A 20,831-nucleotide genomic window follows, 5' to 3' on the forward strand; every position below is an offset into this window, starting at 1 on the left:
GTTATTGTCAAATACGTTACAGTTCTATACTATATAGGTCTGATGATACAGTTCCACATTGTTTTATACAATTGGTTCTTAAGAGAAAAAAAGGGGGAATGTGCATTTATACTGTATTATAATTTGATAAGTATACAATTTTTATGTAAGAATTCCACTGTTTTTTTTTCCTTTTTATTTTTTATTTTTATTTTTATTTTTTTTAAGATTTTATTTATTTGACAGAGAGAGATCACAAGTAGGCAGAGAGGCAGGCAGAGAGAGAGGAGGAAGCAGGCTCCCCGCTGAGCAGAGAGCCCGATGCGGGACTCGATCCCAGGACCCCGGGATCATGACCTGAGCCGAAGGCAGCGGCTTACCCCACTGAGCCACCCAGGCGCCCCTTTTTTTTCCTTTTTATGTGGGTAAGAATTTCATTTGCGGTCACTTGCTTTTAAACTGAAGAATTTACGTTAATAGTTCTTGACAATGACTTGGTTAGCAACAGATTCAGTTTTGTTTTTTAAACTGGGAATGTCTATTTTTCTTCAGTGATGAAAGATTTTTTTCTTTCTTTCTTTTTTTTTTTTCCTTAAAGATTTTATTTGACACACACACACACACACACACACACACACACAAAGAGAGAGACCATGTGGAAGGGGAGAAGGGACAGCAGGAGAGGGAGAAGAAAAATTCCCACTGAGCAGAGAGCCTGATGCTGGGCTTGATCCCAGGCCCCTAAGGTCATAACCTGAGCGGAAGGCAGATGCTTAACCAACTGAACATCCCAGGCACTCCTGAAAGATTTTTTCTTATCTAATCATTTTTTCCTGCTTTTATGGAGAAGTGATTCACTGAGATTACTGTGTAAGTTTCAGATGTATAGCGTGATGGTTTGATTTACATGTATTGTGAAGTGATTACCACAATAGTTTCTGTTACCATCCATCAGGTTATATAGATACAATAGAAAGGGGAAAAAAATACTCCCCTTCTAATGGGTACTCTTGGGATCTGCTATCAATAGCTTTCCTGTATTTCACATTGCAGTGTGAGCTGCAGTGTTCATGTTACACATTACATTCCTAGCACTTGTTTTCTTTTTTTTTGGTACTCATTTTCTAATTGTAACTTTGTACATTTTGACTGTGTGTCTTCATGTCCTTCTTCCCTCACTGCCTACCTCTGGTAACACAATTCTAATTTCTTTTTCTATGATTTCAGTGCGGTTATTTTAGGTTCCACCTATAAGTGAGACCATACAATATTTGCCTTTCTCTTACTTATTTAACTTAGTATAGTGCCTTCAAGGTCCATCCATGTTGCTACAAATACCAGGATTTCCTCATTTTTAGGGCTGAATAAAATTCCACTTTGTATACGTGTATGTGTATATCTCAACAACCCCTGAATGCACTCATCTGTTCATACACTCTTAGGTGGTCTCCATGTCTTGATTATTATAAATAATGCTATGAACATGAGTTTGGAGATACTGTTTCAAGTTTGTATTAGCATTTTTTTTAGTTCCTTTCAGTATATTCCCAGAAGTGGAATTCCTGAATTAAATAGTAGTTCAATTTTTAATGTTTTGAGGAGTCCACATACTGTTTTCTGTAGGGCTGTACTAATCTTATAACCCCACCAAGAGAGCATGAGAGTTCCTTTTTCTTCACATCTATCCCAGCATTTAGTCTCTTGTCTTTTTGATAATGGTTGTTCTAACAGGTGTGAGGCAATATCTCATTGGGGCTTTAATTTGCATTTGCCAAATGACTAGTGATGTGGAGCGTCTTTTAATGTACCTGTTGGCCTTTTGTATCTTCTTAGGAAAAATGTCTGTTCAGGAAATACTTTTATTGGACATCAGATTGTTCTGTACTTTTATTCTTTTGGCACTTTAAATATGTACTCTTCAGTGTCCTCTGATCTCCATTGTTTCTAAGGAGATGTCAGCTGTTAATCTCACTGAGATTTGGGGTTTTTTTCCTTCTACACAGTGAGTCATTTCCTTTGTTGTCCAAATCTTTTCTTTGTCCTCCTCTTTCTACTTTTTTTCTATGACCTGACTAGTATGAATTTCTTTGCACTTACCCTACTTGGAATCTGTTGAGCTCTTTTGGATGTGTAGACTAATATTTTTCATCAAATTTGGGAAGTTGTAACCACCTCTTCAAATATTTTTCTCCTTTTTCTTTTTCCTATCCACTCATACTCCCAATTATACTGATATTGTGCACTTAATAGTGCCCTTTAATTCTAACACTGTTGCTTTTTTTTCCCCCAGTTTTTTTAATGTGTTCTTCAGATTGCCTGATCTTTTTTGATCTGTCTTTAAGTATATTGATTCTTCTGCCAGCTCAAATCATGTTTGAAGAACTTAGCACATCTTTGACTTTTTGTAGTTTTCCACTCCAGAATTTTTCTTTGCATCTTTATCTCTTTATTGATATTCTCTATTTGATGAGAAATTGTCATCATAGCTTCCTTTAAAGGCACGGCTTCCTTTAATTCTCTAAACGTGTTCATTGTAGCTGCTTTAGTGACTTTAAAACCTTAGCCTTCTCATTGTTTTGGGGGTAAGGGTTTCACTTTTTTTTTTTTTTTTCCTTCACTTTTATTTTCTTGATTGTGGAGTGTCTCATGATGTTTTGGGTGGCAAAGTGGTCATTTTGGGTAAAAATATTCTAGCAACCTTGGGTATTGATCCCTACCTCCAAGGCTTCTTATTTTTTTGTTGTTTGCTTTTTTATGTGTTTAAACACTTTGAGTGAAGCCAATTTCCCTGACAGTGTGAAGTTCCTGATGTTCCTCCTCATAGGTGTAGCCTTGAGTGTGGTTATCATCACCCTGGGAAAGCAGTTGTTAGGGTTCTCTAATTTCTCTTGTAAGCTTCTGGCCTCTGTTGGTAGTACACACAGATTTCTAGTGGCTCCACTGATTTCTAGTGGATTGCTCTGTTTTTGACAGTGCTGTTGAATGTACCTTGTTCCTCAGTTTGATTCAGTTTATTTCAGGCCCCTTGGTGGGACTGTTTTGAGGCCAGTCTTTGAAGTGTATTCTGACCACAAGCAGTCTGTCCTTTCTGTCTCATCTCTGGCTCTCTTGGGTAAACTTGCTGACCTGTGTTTAGCTTTATTGATCATATGGAGGTATCAGCCTCTTTATTGCTTACCATCAAAATCTTCATTTTCTTTCTTTTTTTCTTTCTTTCTTGTTAATTTTTTTTTTTTTGAGAGTACTCTAAAGCTTGAAATTTTCCACACTCTTTTCTAAATGAAATTGTTCTTTTAGGCAGTTCTTTGGTGTTCTCTGTTCCTATGGCCTGAGCGGCTTGTTTTTCAGTTTAATTTGAGTGAATCTAGCATAGCCTCTACCCTAGGGAACAGTTAACCCTATTTCTAAGGCTGGTATTTGGGGACTCTACTTAATGCTCTGAGTATTCAACAAGACCCCTCAAATTTGAGACACATGGGTGGCTCAAAAGGTTAAGCCTCCACCTTCAGCTCAGGTCAGGATCTCAGGGTCCTGGGATTGAGCCCTGCATTGGGCTCTCTGCTTGATGGGGAGCCTGCTTCCCCTTCTCTCTCTTCCTGCTTGTTTGTGATCGCTTTCTCTGCCAAATAAATAAACAAAATCATAAAATGAATAAAAAAAGTTATGTCAAATAAATAAATAAAGATCCCTCAAATTTTACTGGTTAGAAATTGAATGTCTTCCAACCCTATTAAACTGCAATAAATTCTTCAGATTACAATGTTCCATTAGTTCTTTGGCTGGCTACTTGGAGTACTACTCCAAGGATGCACAGTTCTGTGTTCAGAGATTCAAGATGTCTCTGGTGCAGATTTCCAAAACTTCTTCTGTTCAGTTGCCTCCTCTGGGGCACTCTGGCCTCATATTCTAGTCATCTGTACAGTCATCTGTGCTTCCTCAAACTCTGGTATTTGTCCCATAACCCCAGGAAGCACTCTGTGCTCTACTTGAATTTCCTTGTCCTGCGCCATGCCTATAAAGTACCTCTAGGCAGAAAATCGAGGCAATGTTAGAAATTACCTTATTTTCTTTCCTTCTATGAGGTATCATCTCCTGTGCTTCCCATTATTTGAAATCTGTAAAGGATTGTTTCAGATACTCTATACAGGCCTTGTTGTTGATGGTAGAAGGAATGGCCTCCTTGTGTCATCTAAACTTTCATCACAAGAAGTCGTCCTGTCCATTGTTTTTTTAACTTAGTGATTTTCTTATTTACTTATTTGAGCAAGTGCTTTAAAAATCCAAAACCTTGATCTTTGTCTTAGATTACTGACATTTTCCTCTTCTGTCATTTACCTTTAAATTATTTTGTGCTGTTTTAGCACCAATTAATTTAATTTTTACATAACTGAATTTGTTGCTGTTTTCTTTGTGATTTCTTCCAACTAGGGATTAAGCATTTGCCTAGTTTTTTCATGGCTTTTTTTTTTTTTTTTGAGGGGGTTCATTTTTTTTTCCATTTAATTCTTGTTCTGCTGAGCTTAGTTTGAGTATTGCTGTAAGATGGTTTTGTATGTCTTTCATTCCAATTTTATTCATGTCATTTGTAGAGAAAAATGTTGTATAAAGAAATTAATTAAATAACACTGGAAAGTAGTTAAATGTTATTATCAATTATTTTAGAGCTCATGCATATCCTGTGTCATAGACTTAAGGTCGTTCTTGGGTCATAGGAGATTAAGATATATCACACTGTAAGCTTCTTTTTAAAAGATAAAAAATACGTAAAATCAATAAAAATGGTAATAAGGATGTGAAGACTAGGACAAGCTACTAAAGAACAAAGCAGCAGCCCAAAGTGGATAGTTCTGATTTAAGGCAGTGGTTATACAATGACCAGACTTACAGTGAGAAGAGAATGACATTTGACTCCTGGCTCTGCCAGTTACTACCTTTGTGAACTTTCACTCCATTCTTTCCAGGTTATGTTTAAGGTGAAATCAGACAATGTAGGTAAAGAAGTTCCAGACACGTCACCACTGTGGCTGCTATCACTGATGTGTGATTATAGTAATGAAAATCAGAAATATACAAAGTTGGAGATGCTGTTTGAATGATGTAAGTGGGCAAGGATGAAGGACTATGGTTTGACCTTTGCTCTCTTTATAATAAAATAAGCAGAATAGTATGAATGATGTGCTTTTGAGCTTGCCGCCATCTGTATGTGTGCATCCATTCAGCATCACTAGGTGACTCTCCTCCCTCCGAGTAGAAGCACCTACTTACTGTTTCCATCAGTTGCTGAATAATTCAGTTCCTGACCTTTGTGCAGAGATTTCACTGGGCTCGGAAGCACTGGATTAGGAAGCAGGTGGAGAGTGGGGAGAAAAAGGATGGCTGGCCGTGCAAGGCTTTGCCTGTCCCAGTGAGTAAGTGCTCTGTCTGTTTTATCTGTTCTCGATAGATACGTATATAAACCATTAGACAAAAATTGGCTCTTTCCTCCTTTGCTCAAAGGAAGCTTATCGTGAAAAAGCACTGAAATAAGGGTATGAATCTCTGCATTGAAAATCCTTTTTCTCCACTCTTTTGCTTCATGATGTTAGGCCGGTGCCGCCTTCTCTCTGGTTTCCACTTTGCTGTTAGGACATATAATCACTAGGGCCAGGGAAAGTCCTGCCTGTGCAACAGAGTTCATTTACCAATTTTTTCATCAAATTTTTATCGAATGATTTCTTTGTGTTAGACGCAGTGTTTGGTGCTGGGGACACAGCTGTGTAAAAATCACAGAGCTTCTCGTTGTTTCTACTCTCAAGAAATGTGTTGTCTAGAAGCATAGATGGACAGTAAATAAGTGAGTGTATGTATAGAGAATGCTACAAAGGAGAAATGCAGTGATGTCATGGGTGATAAATAATGCAGGCCAGTGGTTTGCAAACTTTATCTGCAAAGGGGCAGAGAGCAAATATTTTAGGAATTACAGGCCAGTACATACAATGAGTAATTGTTCTCTCCAAATAGCCAATAGTCTTTTTTTTTTTTTTTAAGATTTTATTTATTTATTAGGCAGAGGGAGAAGAGGAAGCAGGCTCCCTGCTGAGCGGAGAGCCCGATGTGGGGCTCCATCCCAAGACCCTGAGATCATGACCTGAGCCGAAGGCAGAGGCTTAACCCACTGAGCCACCCAGGTGCCCAGCCAATAGTCTTCTTTATATTTTACATTTAAAAATGAAAAGCCATCCAAAAAAATAAATAAAATGAGAAACCATCCTTAGGTTATACGGGTCTTATATTTTGGCGGCAGGCTATCATGGGCTGACCCCTGATTAGGCAAAGTATGTAATGCATTGTACAGTCTGCTGAGTGTTGTATCTCTACCCAGGGAATGTTAATGGTCCCTCTTCTCTTAGTTAAAGGATTCATGTGAGAGACATCTCTCTCTCTGTTTCCACCTGTCTCTAATTCCATTTTTCTCCTTTTGCATTATGTCCTCATAGAGTTCAAAAACTTAAGGGGAATACATGCAGTCTTGATTGCCAGTACTTTCTTTATATTTTAATTTGGCCACCTATATGTCTCGTCTGAGAAAGGATTTAACCGTGTAATTCGTTTCCATATGGTGTTCTGCGGAGTGTAGTGGTTAATGCAGTTCTGTATGTTTTGTGACAGCAGCTAGGTTTGGTCACCAGTATGTTAGGCTGTACCTGCTGAGGCAGCTGCAGAGAGGGAGATGGAGAGCAGATACTGAGGGCACAAAACGAGAAAAGAACAGTTAAAATACCTAGCTCCTACAGCACCATTAGCAAACATGTTCGTTTTGACTCTCCATTGTTTTGCAAGTTAAAAAAAAAATCTATTTTTACTTAATAGAAGCAGAGGCCTAATATTCTCTATGGACCCACTAAGCTCTTTAGAAAGGCTACTGAATGGGAAACAAATTCCATTAGAAAACAAGACAACATATATTACATTTTCAAACTCATAATATTAATAATACTGCAAATACAAAAGCCAAGATTTTTTTAAATGCTACTTAAGATGCCTGAAACACTTAAAAATGTTCTGAATTTAATTCATTCTACTATAAGCCTATCCTAAGGTTTCAATTCAAATATTTTTATAGAAACCTCTAAATTTAGTTATACCAAGAACTAGAAAAGGAGAAAAAAAGTCGAAATGAATTCAATTATCAAATATTTCTTCTATTTCTCTCTCTCTCTCTCTCCTCCTTGCTCTTTTTTTTTCCTCACTTGCCCGTTAATTGTCTCAGTGTCTGACTTCTTCTGATCATGTTTTATTTAAACTAAGAAAAAATGTAACTGGGGAAAATACCAAAGATCTAATCAAGGAATTGTCAATAATAACTGTGTGACTCAAACCATAAATCACTTTGGATTAAGCATCACCCTTCATCTGGGTATGAAATTTTCAATACCATTTATTTGTTACCTGCCAATGGAGATTAACATGTCCCCTTCCCAGGAGATCTTCCAGAAATGGATGGATTCTCACTGTCAGGACAGCTGGGAACCTGCCTGCCTGAAGACAGTCAAATAAAGCTGATGGCATGCTGGGTCCTTTTCTTCCCTAAAAACTTCCATCTATTTCTACACAACAAGCAGCTTAGAAAGTGAAAATTTAGTCAAACCATTCTGTTTTGTATATGATGACAAATGTATCTTAAGAAAAAGAATTGATTGATGATCTTAACATTGTATGTTTGTGGGGGGTATATGTATGTGTGTGTTTGTGTGTGTTTGTGTGTGTGTGTGTGTGTGTGTGTGTGTGTGTGTTTGCCATCCAGATGTATTTAACAAAGTAAACAAAGAGCCTTTCCATGAAACTCTTGCAATTGAAATAATAATTAACATTCTGAGCACTCGCTGTGTACTAGACACTAATTCCATTACGTATGTGTGTTACTTCCTTGGATTTTCCCAATTGCCCTATGAAGGAATTCGTTATCTTCATTTACAGAAGAATTTCTAAAGTACAGAGAGATTGTCAACCCAAAGTGACACCATTTATAAGCGGGAAGGCCAAGATTTGAACCTGGTCACCACAGCTTAACTGGACCAGCTCCTGTCTCCTTCCTTCATAGAGGTTTTCGGATTTGCAGTTCTGTATTTCTTTGTGTATCTTTTTATCACGTCCCCCTCCTCCCTTCACTGTCATTTGCATGACTGCAAGATTGTCGTATTTTGTTCACTACTGCATTCTCAAAGCCCTAGGATAGTGGCTGCCACAACAGTGGGAAAGGAGTGAATAAGTATCTTTTGGAAAAATGAATGTAAAATGTCCTACAGGCAAGGTGTTGGCTGGCAATAGTACTAAAGATAGTATTTGTCTTCTGCTTTGTAGATGACAAACAGGTTTTTTTTACAATTACCAAGAACTGCTGGGTGGTGGCTGACAGCTTTTGAGTATTTTGTTGACCTCATGAGTCCAGCTGCCACCATGAGTACCAACTCTACCCAACCCCCAGCGACTACAATCTTAAAGCCCACACTGCCACAGTGATAACTGCTAGGACTCCTGGCCAGTGTTTATTGTGGCGAGACTACACTCTGCTAGTGCTTTAGCTTTTTTTCTTTTTGATAGTCTCCCATGCAAGTGAATTAGGTACTACTAATCTCCCCATTTTGCATAGGAGAAAACTAAGACTCATAGGTATTAGTTATGTGAACTTGGACATACTGTTTTAATCAGATCAATTCCTATGTCAAATCACAATGAAACCCAAAGGCAGAGGGAATAGATTCAGAAGCCTTCCGCTCTCAAAGCTAAGCTTGCTTCTGTTCCTTTTGAATATTTGGCCCTACCGCAGTGTATCCCAAGTCTGTCTTAATTCTATGCAAAATTAACTGACATTTATATAACAATAGCTAATGCACATGATCCCATGTATTGCAAATATTTCAGCATTCTTTAGCAAAGACCTTTATTATCAGAACTGTGATTGTGATAGCAAATCTTCAGTTTCACATAAATTTGTCCCTGAATAATAACTAGAACCCTTGTATGTGTGTATGAGTAACAATAACACTCTGCACCTGTGTTGCACTTACAGAAACACATTTAGTTGCTATTTACTATCAGCCAGGCTCTGTGTCAAACCTTTTTACGTAGATTATCTTATTGAGTCTTACAAATGGAGCAAACTTACCCCCCATACTTGAGCCACTTGAGGTTGTAGAGGCAGTGACTTATTTAAGCAAGAATCAGTAAATGAGGAAGCATTCTCAGGACTGTGCAATTCAGAATTTAAGATCTTGCCACTGTGCTTTTTAGTCTTGCCTGGTTCTCCCAAAATTCTTAAAGAACAAACAAAACTAACAAAAAACAAAAACAATTTAAGTGATTGGCTCTAGATCACAATACTTATAACAGGCAGAGACAGTCCTAGGATTCAGGTCAACTAGATACTCCTCTGTTGGATTTGACACTGCACTTAATTAGTCTTATACTTGTATACATAGTCTATACATATATTAAACAGATATGAAAATAAATCTTTCCTATTTAAACTTATTAAAAATATCTTATTGCTTGCTTTTCTTTGCTGTACTCAGGTGGCCCTCTAAGACTTCTAATTGCTGAGGTTATTACATTTAGGTTCAAGGATTAGGATATTATAGCAAGAACATGTTAAATTCCAAAAATCACAGGAAATAGAAGATACTCCTTTTGAAGATCTTATTGAGATTCTGATAGGGTAAAGCTTAAATAAAGAGATAAGTAGGTGGAAATAAGAGATCAGTTTTGCATGTGAATACTCAGTATTCTCAGTTAAACAATAATGTGGTCCTTAGACGATGATGCGAGAAGGGACTCTTCTGTTGTTTCAATGCAGAGAAGTCTTCTTGCAGGCTGGGACAAGGGAGGTGCTTAGGAGCTTCACAACAAAATGACAGTTTTCAAGGTACTTGTCTTGGGAGCATCGAGCACAGTATATCCTAAAACTGGACCTGAAATGGATGGAGCCTGGGAGTACTAGACAGTGTATGTAATTGATATCATGATAAGATAAAAGTTGTTCTCTGGATCCTTCTTTCCTACCATCAAAGATAATGTGAAAAATCCATATAACTCTGTTCATTACACCTGATGTGTCATTGTATTAATCAGGATAGAAGGACTATTCCATTCCAATAGTAAAGCACGTGATCTCAGTAGCTTAGACTATAAAAGCTTAATTCTTACTCTCATGATATCCGATGTGCATTGTGTCACCCTCGTCTATCTCATTGTTATGTCACGTGTTCCACAGGGCTTCTGAGATCACTGTGACTGCAGAAAGGAGGGGAAGACAAGACACTCCGACTCTTATGCTCCCTGTCACTTCTGCTCACAATACATTGGCTAACACCATCACATGACCCCAGCCAACTGAAAGGGAGGCTGAGAAATGTAGATCTGGTGCTTAATTGATGAATGATGTCCCTGAACCCTTAACTATGATCTCTCCTTTTTCTCCTTGATGCCAGCCAGCTTTGTTGTCTCCCACTTTTCATTCTTCTCATCCTGGTTTTTTTTTTTTTTTTCCCAATGCTGGCACGCCTTCATTTTTCCTTGTTTCCCCTTCGTTCAGACACCACTGGGCAAATTATATATTTACTGTGCAAGACTGCTTGCGTGATTCTGAGAGCGAGGGTCTCCTTAGTTATGTGCCTCACATCTTTCTCTTGCCTCACCCTTGTCCTGGTGTAGTTACTCTGTGCCAAATGATTTCTGAATTGAGTTATATATAGGAATTAAACATGATTCCTAACCTTGTAAGAGAGATGTGATAAGCAGACAGTGCAGTATTGTAACAAATGCACATCATATAATTTCTACAGGTAGTGTATTATGTACCAGTAGCATTTGCTAAATGCTAATCAGAGCACTTTGTTAGATCATGAGTTACAAAATTGAAATAACTGTAATCCTGCTTTAGAAAGAGAGATTGCAATGGAAGCACATTGTTGAAAACATAAAAGATCACCCATTGTGCATACTTGAAGTAGGTATATACATTGTGTCAGAGGTTCTTATACTCTGACAAGAGTATAAGATGGGGGGGTTCTGAGTGAAGCCTAAAATGCGTGAGATTATCTGGTCCAGGAGAAGGTACAAGGTTTGGATCTATCAAAGCTTCTGAGGTTATTTGCCCCAGTTTCTAGGGGTGGATGCTGACACTGACTGCTCTTCTGTTTTATGAAATTTTACCCCAGGCTTATAGGAACAAATATACTCTGACTTCTCAGAAAATAGACAGCAACATTTGCCCCTTGAAATGGCTGGCATTAATAGTCTTGCAAGGAGGAAAGAAGCATTTCCTTTCTTTTTTTTTTCAATGTCTAAAGAGAGCTTTCCCTGCCAAAGGACTTTGAAAAGCTAGTAAGACTTGAATGGAATGTTACTAAAGCATGAAAATAAACAATAAAGCTGTAAAGTGGCAAAATCTGAAGTGATCTTGATCAGTTGGGACAGAGATCAGTCTCATAGGTCCAGGGATGGGCTTTCATGAGGCCCTTGAACCTCCCAAGACAAGTACCTTGAAAACTGTCATTTTGTTGTGAAGCTCCTAAATACATTTGTTTATATTTGGTTTGATGAATTTTATGGAGATGGGTCCATCTTTAAAATATTAAGAGCCACTTATCTGATTTTACAGAGGCGGAATTCCCAGTCTGTAGAGATCTAAAGATATACTCGAGCTTGAGGAAGTAATCAGTAGTAAATCCATTTTTAGAACCCTGTCCCTATAGGCCTCACTGTTAGCGGTTGAATTGTGCCCTCGCCCCAAATATTGTTGCAGCCCCAGCGATCCAGTACCTGTGAATGCTGCCTTATTTGGAAATAGAATCTGCAGATATAATCATCTGCATGGAAATGAGATTATTAAATGAGGTTAAAATGTTAAATTGAGGTTATTAAGGTGACCCAAATCCAATATAACTGAAGAGGAAAACTCTGTGAAGACAGGGACACAAAGCAATTTGGTAATGTGCAAACAGGGACAGTGATTTGAGTTCTGCATCTTCCAGCCCAGGAATGCTGAGGTTTGCTGACCACCATCACTAGAAGCTGGAACAGCCAAGGAGGTTTGGTCCCTAGAGCCACTGGAGAGAGTATGGCCCTGCCACCACCTTGGTTCCAGACTTCTAGCCTACCAAACTGTGAGAGAATACATTTCTTTTCTCTCAAACCACATGTTTGTGGTAATATGTCAACCCTAGGAAATGAATATGCTCACTCATTTCTAATTTTCCATATCAGTACATTAGTTTTCATCATACTGATGCCAGTGCTGATAATTATGTTTTGCTTTGTTTTTAAATACATGTTTACCAGTCCTAGTTTATGTACCTCCCCAGGCAATCTGGGTCCATCTGTTCTCTGGGTCTTGGCTACTTGCCATGCTTCCTGGCTTGAATAGCTGGGCAATGGCTTCTATCATTCTCACAGCCTTAACATTCCAGCCACCAGTGATAATTTATTGATTCTCTCACCTGTTTTAGGGCCAAGTGCCAACTTTGGGACCTTCTCTATATGCTGGCTCTGGAAGCACCTGCAGTGGCTACTATGTCTAAGTCCAACCCAGCTAGACCCATGGAAGCTCTAGCTTCCCCATTACCTCTATAGGAGCAGGGTAACATCAACTAGAATTACTGAATAATGTTTCTTGGGGTAAATTTTGATTAAAAGAAGATAGGAATTATAAGGATTATAAGGATAAGCCGAAAATTGTTTTCTTTTCTCCCTATCATATAGGCTGTTCTAAGATGTGGAGGTTCTATACAGCCTTTCCAACCTATCCCATGTCACCAAGAAACCATTGGTATTTTCGTGGGAGGATATGGTCAGATCATTGAGCACAGTGTTGTTTGGCTTTACCTACTATAAACAAAGGACTTCTATGTTTCTCCATGGACTCTTTCTATACTCCTAAGATTTCTGGTTATGTATGTGTGTGTGTGTGTGTGTGTGTGTGTGGAGGGGGCGTCCCATACCAAGCAGTTCTATAATACCAGTTATATGTCTAATACTATCCACCTAGAGATAGTGCTAAATCCCACAGGTTCAGGGTTCAGTCCTAAAAGACTGCCCTCTCCACCACAAATTCAACTGACAATTATGTCCAGGTTGTCCCCTGTGCTATAAATCAGAGGTTCCCATGACCCCAACTTCAGGTTTGGCTAATTTGCTCACGTGGCCCCCAGAATTCAGGAAAAGGATTTAGTTACTAGATAACTCATTCATTATAAAAGAGGACAACTCAAGTATAGTCAGATGGAAGAGCAGCACAGGGCAGTGTAGGAAGGGGTGCGGAGCTTCCGTGCCCTCTCTTTGAGCTCCACTCTTCCTGGACTTGCATGTGTTTACCAACATGGAAGCTCTCCAAACCCTGTCCTTTTGGGGCTTTTATGGAGACTTCATATAGGCATGCTTGATTAAGTCATTGGCTGGCCATTGGTGACTGAACTCCATCTTCAGCTCCTCTCCCCTCCCTGGAGGTGGGGTGGCGTAGGGTAGAGTGGAGCAGGGCTGAATGTTTCATCCAGCTGATCATGTGGTTGGTTCCCCTTGGCAGCTGGCCCCATTTTTAGGGCTCATTAAGATAAACTCAGGTGTGATTGAAGGGAATTTGTTATGAATAACCAAGGACACCAATTTCGTGTTTATGCTCTGAAGCTGGGAACGAAGCTAAGTGTTTTTTAAATGATGCTCCTCTAGCTATTAAAGAGGAAATTACAAGGGCTTTAGGAATTAGGTGCCAGGAACTGTGGATGAACACCAAATATATATTTTGTGTTATACCATAATATCACAGCTATTGTTATGGGTTGAATTGCATTCCCCCAAAATTCATGAAGTCCTAAGCCCTGGTATCTCAGAACATGACTTCATTTGGAAATAGTACCGTTGTAGATGTAATTAGTTAAAGTGAAGTGATAATGGAGTAGAATGGGTCCCTCATCTGATAGGACTTGTATCCCTATTAAAATGGAAAATTTGAATACACAGAGAATATCATATGAAGATGAAGGTAGAGTTTGGGGTGACATTTTTACAAGCCCGCAAATGCCGAAGCTTGCCAGCAAACCACTATAAGCTAGGAGAGAAGGGCTTGAAACAGATTCTCATTCACAGTCCTTGGAAAGTACCTGCCAACACCTTGATCTTGAACTTGTAGCCCCAGAACTTTGAAATGATAGAATTTTGTAGTTTAAGCCATTTGTTTGTGATACTTTATGGCAAACCAACACACTTATTTCTCTACGTTATTTCTCACTCTCATTCTTTCTTGCTTCACTCAGTTGTATCAATTCTCTGTCAGGACCAGGTTATTTTTCCATAAATGCAAGCTAATATAACTTTGACTTCTATTTTGATTTTAATATGTGTGTGGTTATCCCTGGGTTAAGTGCTGACTCAGAGAGAGAGACAGGATCTGTCCTTTTCCTGGAAAAGCTCATGATTTTAAGCAAGACCAGTCTAATTGGTAAAACACTAGGAATCTGACAGGGCAGAACGTTGCATAATATACATCTGTATTGTGAAGGAGTTCAGGAAAAAGAGAGTCACATCATAAGCTTCTAGAACTGTAAAATAAATTATTAATGATGGGGAGCCTGTTTATCTGTGTGGCTTCCTAGCATCACCAAAAAAGCACAAATCCCTGTTCAGTATAGTCTGTACACATTTTTGAATTCTCACAAATGGATTTGTGGCAGGCAAAGGGAAGTCTTATTCCAAATGGGAGCTCAGGCATTTGTAAACAAGACCCCATGTTGGTGATTCAGACAAAGTAATCAGGGTTCATGACTGTGGGAGTCTGGAGTATATGTGATGAATGATATTAATTGGGAGTGATTTGATACTAGAGGGTAAGGAGAGAGAATTTCTCCAGCTAAGTACACACGTCCAGTAGCTGAAACTATTCCCCAGACCAAGCCATTATCCCTGTCAAAAGGCATTTATTAGGTGCTTATTTGTACACCACACTGTGCTAACTGCCAAACCAGCTAGCTCTTGGAACCCACTACCTTGTCTTAAGAGATAAACTGAGGCACATTAAAATTTATGAGAGTTGATTTGAGCAGATACCAGTTTGAATTGAGCAGCCCTTTGCTAGAAGGAACTAAGGGAGAGGCTTTTGTAGAGCACACATGGAAGCCAAACAAGGAAATTATTTGACTGGTTATAGCTTAAGTGCTTACCTTATTTGGGAAAGCCTACTTTACTATTTGTGTTTGGTCAAGTTTGGATTTCTTAACCTTGAAGCATTTGCAGGAATTGACTCTGGCTCAGGTTTTCATGCTTCTGTATTCTACTGGCACAGTGATTGATGTCACCTCTGTCTAATGGCTTCCTGGTTTGATTACTTTAACACTTGACAGTATAATCCATGTGGGTTTGAAGGAAAGAACAACCAGCCTCCCATGGAGTTTAGTGCTTCAAGTAAAGAATCTTGGTATATTTAAGAATACCTTTTTTTTTTTTTTTTTTTAAAGAAGAAACTAATTGAGATCTTACTTTCTTTGTTCATTATTTACAAAGATCTCCCCAGTTAGGGGACCACATGAGCTGGTTGGTGTATATTAATAGTCAGAATATGGAATTTGCTCAAAATCTCTGATTTTTGCTTCCAAACTATAATCCCACTACCCTAAGGGAGTTATGTCCAGCAGTAGCATGGACTATAACCTCTCTGATGCCAATGTCAGCCTATCTCCACTGGATCCTGAGCACCTGCAGAAAGGTGTATAAAATTATCTGAGGAATGAGACAGCCTTCCCTTCTGGTTGGATTCAGTCAGAATAATGTCTCAGGGGGAAGACACCAAACTTTATTGAGCACCTATCATGTCCCGAGGTCCCTACCAGGGACTTGATTTCTATAATCCCAAGGGAGACCCTTTCCTTCATTTTGAAGTGAGTTATTTATTAACAACTGTAGAGTCGAATAAGAGTGTATGTATATGAAGAAATTGGCACAGTGTCTGGCAGAGGGCACATTTTTAGGTCTCTTTCTCCTCTTCCCTTTATATCCAGCATCTACCAAACAGGCTTCCCAGTGATTTTTCTACGCTCCTGCTTAGATGAGGTGCATAAAATCCCACCAGAGATGTGGCTGAGTTTTTGGTTAGCATCATTTTTTTTTTTTTTTATCATGAAAAAACTGTATTTAGATTTAGCCAGCTGGACTCAGTTTAGATGATCCCAATTTTGTTGGCAACATCCAAAGCATCATAGTCAGGGGCCAGCCGAACGTATGCCTTCTTCTCTCCATCAGGCCTGATTAAGGTGTTGACCTTGGCTACATCAATGTCATAGAGCTTCTTCACAGCCTGTTTGATCTGGTGCTTGTTGGCCTTGACATCCACAATGAACACAAGTGTGTTGTTGTCTTCTATTTTCTTCATGGCTGACTCAGTAGTCAGGGGGAACTTGATGATGGCATAGTGGTCAAGCTTGTTTCTCCTGGGGGCGCTCTTTCGAGGGTATTTGGGTTGCCTTCGGAGACGCAGAGTCTTGGGTCGTCGGAACGTAGGTGATGTGCGGATCTTCTTTTTTTTGTGACTGTGGATGCCTTTCAGCACCGCTTTCTTGGCTTTCAAAGCCTTTGCTTTGGCTTCGGCTTTGGGAGGGGCAGGGGCTTCCTTCTTAGCTTTCGGCGCCATCTTCGTAAAAGGGATGGTTAGCATCATTTTTAAGGAAAATACCCATCTTCCTTTTCTCTAGTCTCCTTCTTTTAATAATATTGGATGGAACCTTTACTGCCAGTAGAGTCTAGACCCCAAATATCTGTCATTTGGACCACTGAAATACCTCTAAAGTCAAAGCTTGTAATCTTCTCTTTCAATTCATACTTTTTTTCTTTCTTTTTTTCTTTATCATCAGCATAGCGAATACACAGTGTTTTATTAATGTTGGTGTACAATGTAGTGATTCAACAATGTTGTACATTACTCAGTGCTCATCATAAGTGGACTCCTTAAGCCCCATCACCTATTTCACCCATCTCCCCAACCACATCCTTTCTGGTAACCACTGGTGTGTTCCACATGGTGAAGAGTCTGTCTTCTGGTTTGTCTACTTTTTTCTTCATTTGGTTTGTTTCTTAAATTCCATATATGAGTGAAATCATATTGTATTTGTTTTTCTCTGATGGCTTCATTTCGCTTACATTATACTGTCTAGATCTGTCTAGGTTACTGCCTTTTCATTCCAAAAGAATTCTGTCTTTAAACTCTCTCTGACCAGGTTCCTACCTTACCCTTGAGACTGCGATAGTTTGGAGGCTCCTTTGGAGGTTACATTTTCATGCACTGGCATGATCTTGTTCTACAAGTTTGCAGTTTTCCTTGCACAGATGCTTCTGGTTGTGGCTTCCGTCTCTTTCTCTATCTTTCTTTCCTTACCCAATTCTGTTCATCCTTTCTGAAACAGCTCATGCTGTTAGGCTCCTCCTGGCAGCCTATGGAAAGCCTTGGTACTCTTCCTTAAGGGTGTCTTATCATCTTGTGCTCTCTCAGGAATTTAGAATATTATATTCAGATCACCTGGTAGTACCTGTTGCTCCCACAGTAGTCTAGCTCATGGGTCAGCAAAGTTTCTCTGTAAAAAGCCAGGTCATAAATACTTCAGCTTTGTGGGGCACGTGGCCTCTGTCTCAACTCTTCAGTTCTGTCATCCCAGCAAAACAGCCCAAGACATTACATAAATGAGCCTGACCGTATTCCAATAAAACCTGATTCGCAAAAGTAGATAGCAGGCCAGATTTGGTGTGTGGGTTGTAATTTGTTAACTCTTGGTAATGAGAGTCCTATCTTAGATTTCTCAGTATCTCCAGTGCCTAGGATAAGGAGCTTGCTCCATATTAATTCAACCGACAGGTTTCGCTCCTCCAAACATCACATGCAGATGCCTTATTCTTATTTTAATTTGAAGTCCAGTCAGATTGCTGTTAAATATTTTCCATTTTGTATCCAGCAGGTGTGCCCCATTTAGGGCCCAGAGGCAAGTCTATATTACTAAATTCCCAGGTCACCTGGCTATAAGGAGATCCATGCATTCTGCCCGAGCATGAAAGGCTTCTTGCTCATTTTCTCAGATATCCTGTTGCCCTCCAGTCTTTCAGCTCTCCTTGAGCCAGCCACAGTGCTGTCTGTGACCTGTTTATTGAAAGCTGTGTAACTAAGTACAGTAATAGAATTTTCCAATCAATACCCAATTGTAGCAGGAGCTGGTGAAGAGATTTCAGGGCAGCTGTAGCATGCTGAGATAACTTGATGTCACTAAGAAATCAGGCAGCAGAGAGCAGTATTAATTGAGTTCCATCAATCACACATGTGGGCGCTGGGCCTGAAATCTGGTGTAGAAACAATAGTATTGCATCGTGTGTATTTGGTTGTGTAAACCCAGACAGCAAACTCATCTGAACTGTGCTGAATGGCACTTGGCTGGTCTAGACCTTTCATAACAGCTTTTTTTATGTTTTGGGGTTGTTTTTGTTTGTTTTTTACCCCCTATTCAAAAACTCCCCAGTCTCCACTGTGTATTAACATAAAGTGAAAAGCAATAGCACCTAGTGGTAAGCCTGGTACAGTGGCCACCTTGAGGGAGTACAGCCTAATGTAGCTTTGGAAGTCAAAACACCCAAAATTAAAATTTCCACCTGTTCCTCCTACTGTGTTTTTTCAGTGCAAGTTAGGTTCTGTGCAAAGCATCAGTGTTCTTACCTCTGCAATGGGGATGATGTCTGATTGCCTCATCACAGTGTTTTGGTGAATTTCAAAGCAATTTTTGGCTGTGAAAATGCTATGTAATCATAGTTGTTGTATTATGAACACCTCAGTAATTCTGCTTCTCCAGGGAATGATGTTTCAACTGTAAGTGAATTTTCTTTGTAATTTAATCTGTTAAGTGCCAGAAGTTTAATTTTAATAATTTTATGGAAGTATTTCTCAAAGAATGCACAATGAACTTACTGCTTTATTAGACCAAATAGTTGATGCAAATTTAACTTATTTGTTCAGAATTAACACTGGGAATTATGCTTCTGTTTTCATTGTCGTTGCTCTAAGTGCTGCTGGCTCTGGTACTTCCCTGTGATTGGGCTCTAACTTCAGAAGTAGCTTGGCTTTTGCCTTCCAGAAAATCCCAATTTGCCACTTTGTTAATTTGGGCAATTGGCATCTTTCCACGAAAGGGGAGTGCAGACTTGGAGAATTACTGAAATAATGTTATAGTTGGAAGGAACATCTCAATACTATGGAGTTTCAGTCTCTTCTTAGAAAGAAGTGAAATGAGATCCCAAGAATTTAATGACTTTATCAGTCTCACAGAGAAAATGAATGTCAAAATCTATCCTCAATCCCTGATCTCCTGACAAGATTAGCAGTCACAGACTTGCATAGAGCTTTATAGTTTCCAAGCATTTCCATATCCATATCCTAGTGGGACCTCTCTGGAACCCTGGGAAGTTGACAGGGTGGTGGTGGTGGGGGGGGTTGTTCCCTTTGTTTCATAAATGCTAAGTGATGTTCCCATGGCCACCTGGTTGGTATATGATCAGAGATCCTGGGGACATGAACACATACCTTCTGACCACAGATTCTAGTTTTATTGTAAGCCATTTTGTATTTCACACTACTGAACAGTTTCCACCTACTCGAGCATGCAGGATCAACATTATGTGACATCTGGGGCGGTGTGGGTTTGCTGACTGCTCACAATGATCTTACTCAAAGAGATGTCTTCTCCCAGTGACTTCTTCATGTTTCAGAGCCATTTCTTCAGGTGGCTGGTGGTGTGCTCTGAACTGTTCGCAGCCCTCCACACCTCATCCGGAAGGTCTGTACCACCAGCAGTAGCAATCACAGGCACCGTGCTCTACCATATGAGTTTCTGTCCACTTAAGCTCACAGTCTGCTTCCACCTCTCTCCTCTCCTGTCTCCTGTCACTATTCTCTTAGTACTTTCGGTTCCACCAATACTGAGTTAGTTGAAGTCCCAAAGCCTGTTTTTTGCTGTCTTAGTACAAAACAGATCTGTTTGAGGTGATACTCACCCAACTCAAACTGGCTCAGGCACACCAGGGAGTTTATTGGCTCATTAAACTGACAATGCAGGAGTAGAAAAGGCCTTGCTGGACTCAAAGTTTCTGAATTAACGTGAGGAAAACTGCTTTCTCTATCTCCCCATTCCTTCAGTCTAAATTTTTGTATGCTAGATTTTTTCCTCAGGCCGCTCTCACATGGAAAGATGACCATTGGCAGTTTCAGACTCAGAGCTGTTAAGCATGTCCATGGAAATGAGAGTACTTCCTACCACCCCCAACCCTATAATATAATAAAATATATATTAGTGTATTATTAATATATAATATACATTACAATATGTATTACTATATATAGTATTACAATATATAATATCACAATATATTACAAGATATAATACAATACATAATAATATATTGCAATATACAATATTATAATATATAATATATTATTATATATTGTATATTATATTGTTATATATTTTATTATATATTATATATTGTGTAATATATATTGTATAATATCATATATTGTAATATATAATGTATATTATAATACTGTAATTATATTATATTATATATTATAAAATTGTAATATATTATATATTATAAAATATATAAATAATATATGATATATAAAATATATTGTAATATATTATATTGTAATATAATATGTATTATAATATATTATTGTAATATTGTAATATATTATATATTATAAAATATATAGATAATATATAATATATAAAATAATGTGATATATAATAATATAGTATAAATATAATAAATATATTAAAATAATAAAATATAACATATTTAAA

The 20,831-nt window shown here is 38.7% G+C and overlaps 2 protein-coding genes across 3 annotated transcripts in view; one reads left to right on the top strand and one right to left on the bottom strand.

Moving 5' to 3' along the window:
- Nucleotides 1-20,831, top strand: part of NELL1 (neural EGFL like 1) — an 847,777-nt gene that overhangs the window by 585,010 nt on the left and 241,936 nt on the right. The gene's annotated exons all lie outside the window — the stretch shown is intronic.
- Nucleotides 16,126-16,647, bottom strand: LOC131810426 (large ribosomal subunit protein uL23-like). Its single transcript, XM_059138361.1, has one exon. The coding sequence runs from the start codon at nt 16,628-16,630 to the stop codon at nt 16,160-16,162; it is 471 nt and encodes a 156-aa protein (XP_058994344.1). The 5' UTR covers nt 16,631-16,647; the 3' UTR covers nt 16,126-16,159.

The sequence above is a fragment of the Mustela lutreola genome, chromosome 1 (genome assembly GCF_030435805.1).
Source record: "Mustela lutreola isolate mMusLut2 chromosome 1, mMusLut2.pri, whole genome shotgun sequence".
Classification (NCBI taxonomy): Eukaryota; Metazoa; Chordata; class Mammalia; order Carnivora; family Mustelidae; genus Mustela; species Mustela lutreola.

What these genes read in the sequence shown, in the direction of transcription:
- LOC131810426 (XM_059138361.1), bottom strand. Translation starts at nt 16,630, where the DNA reads ATGGCGCCGAAAGCTAAGAAGGAAGCCCCTGCCCCTCCCAAAGCCGAA.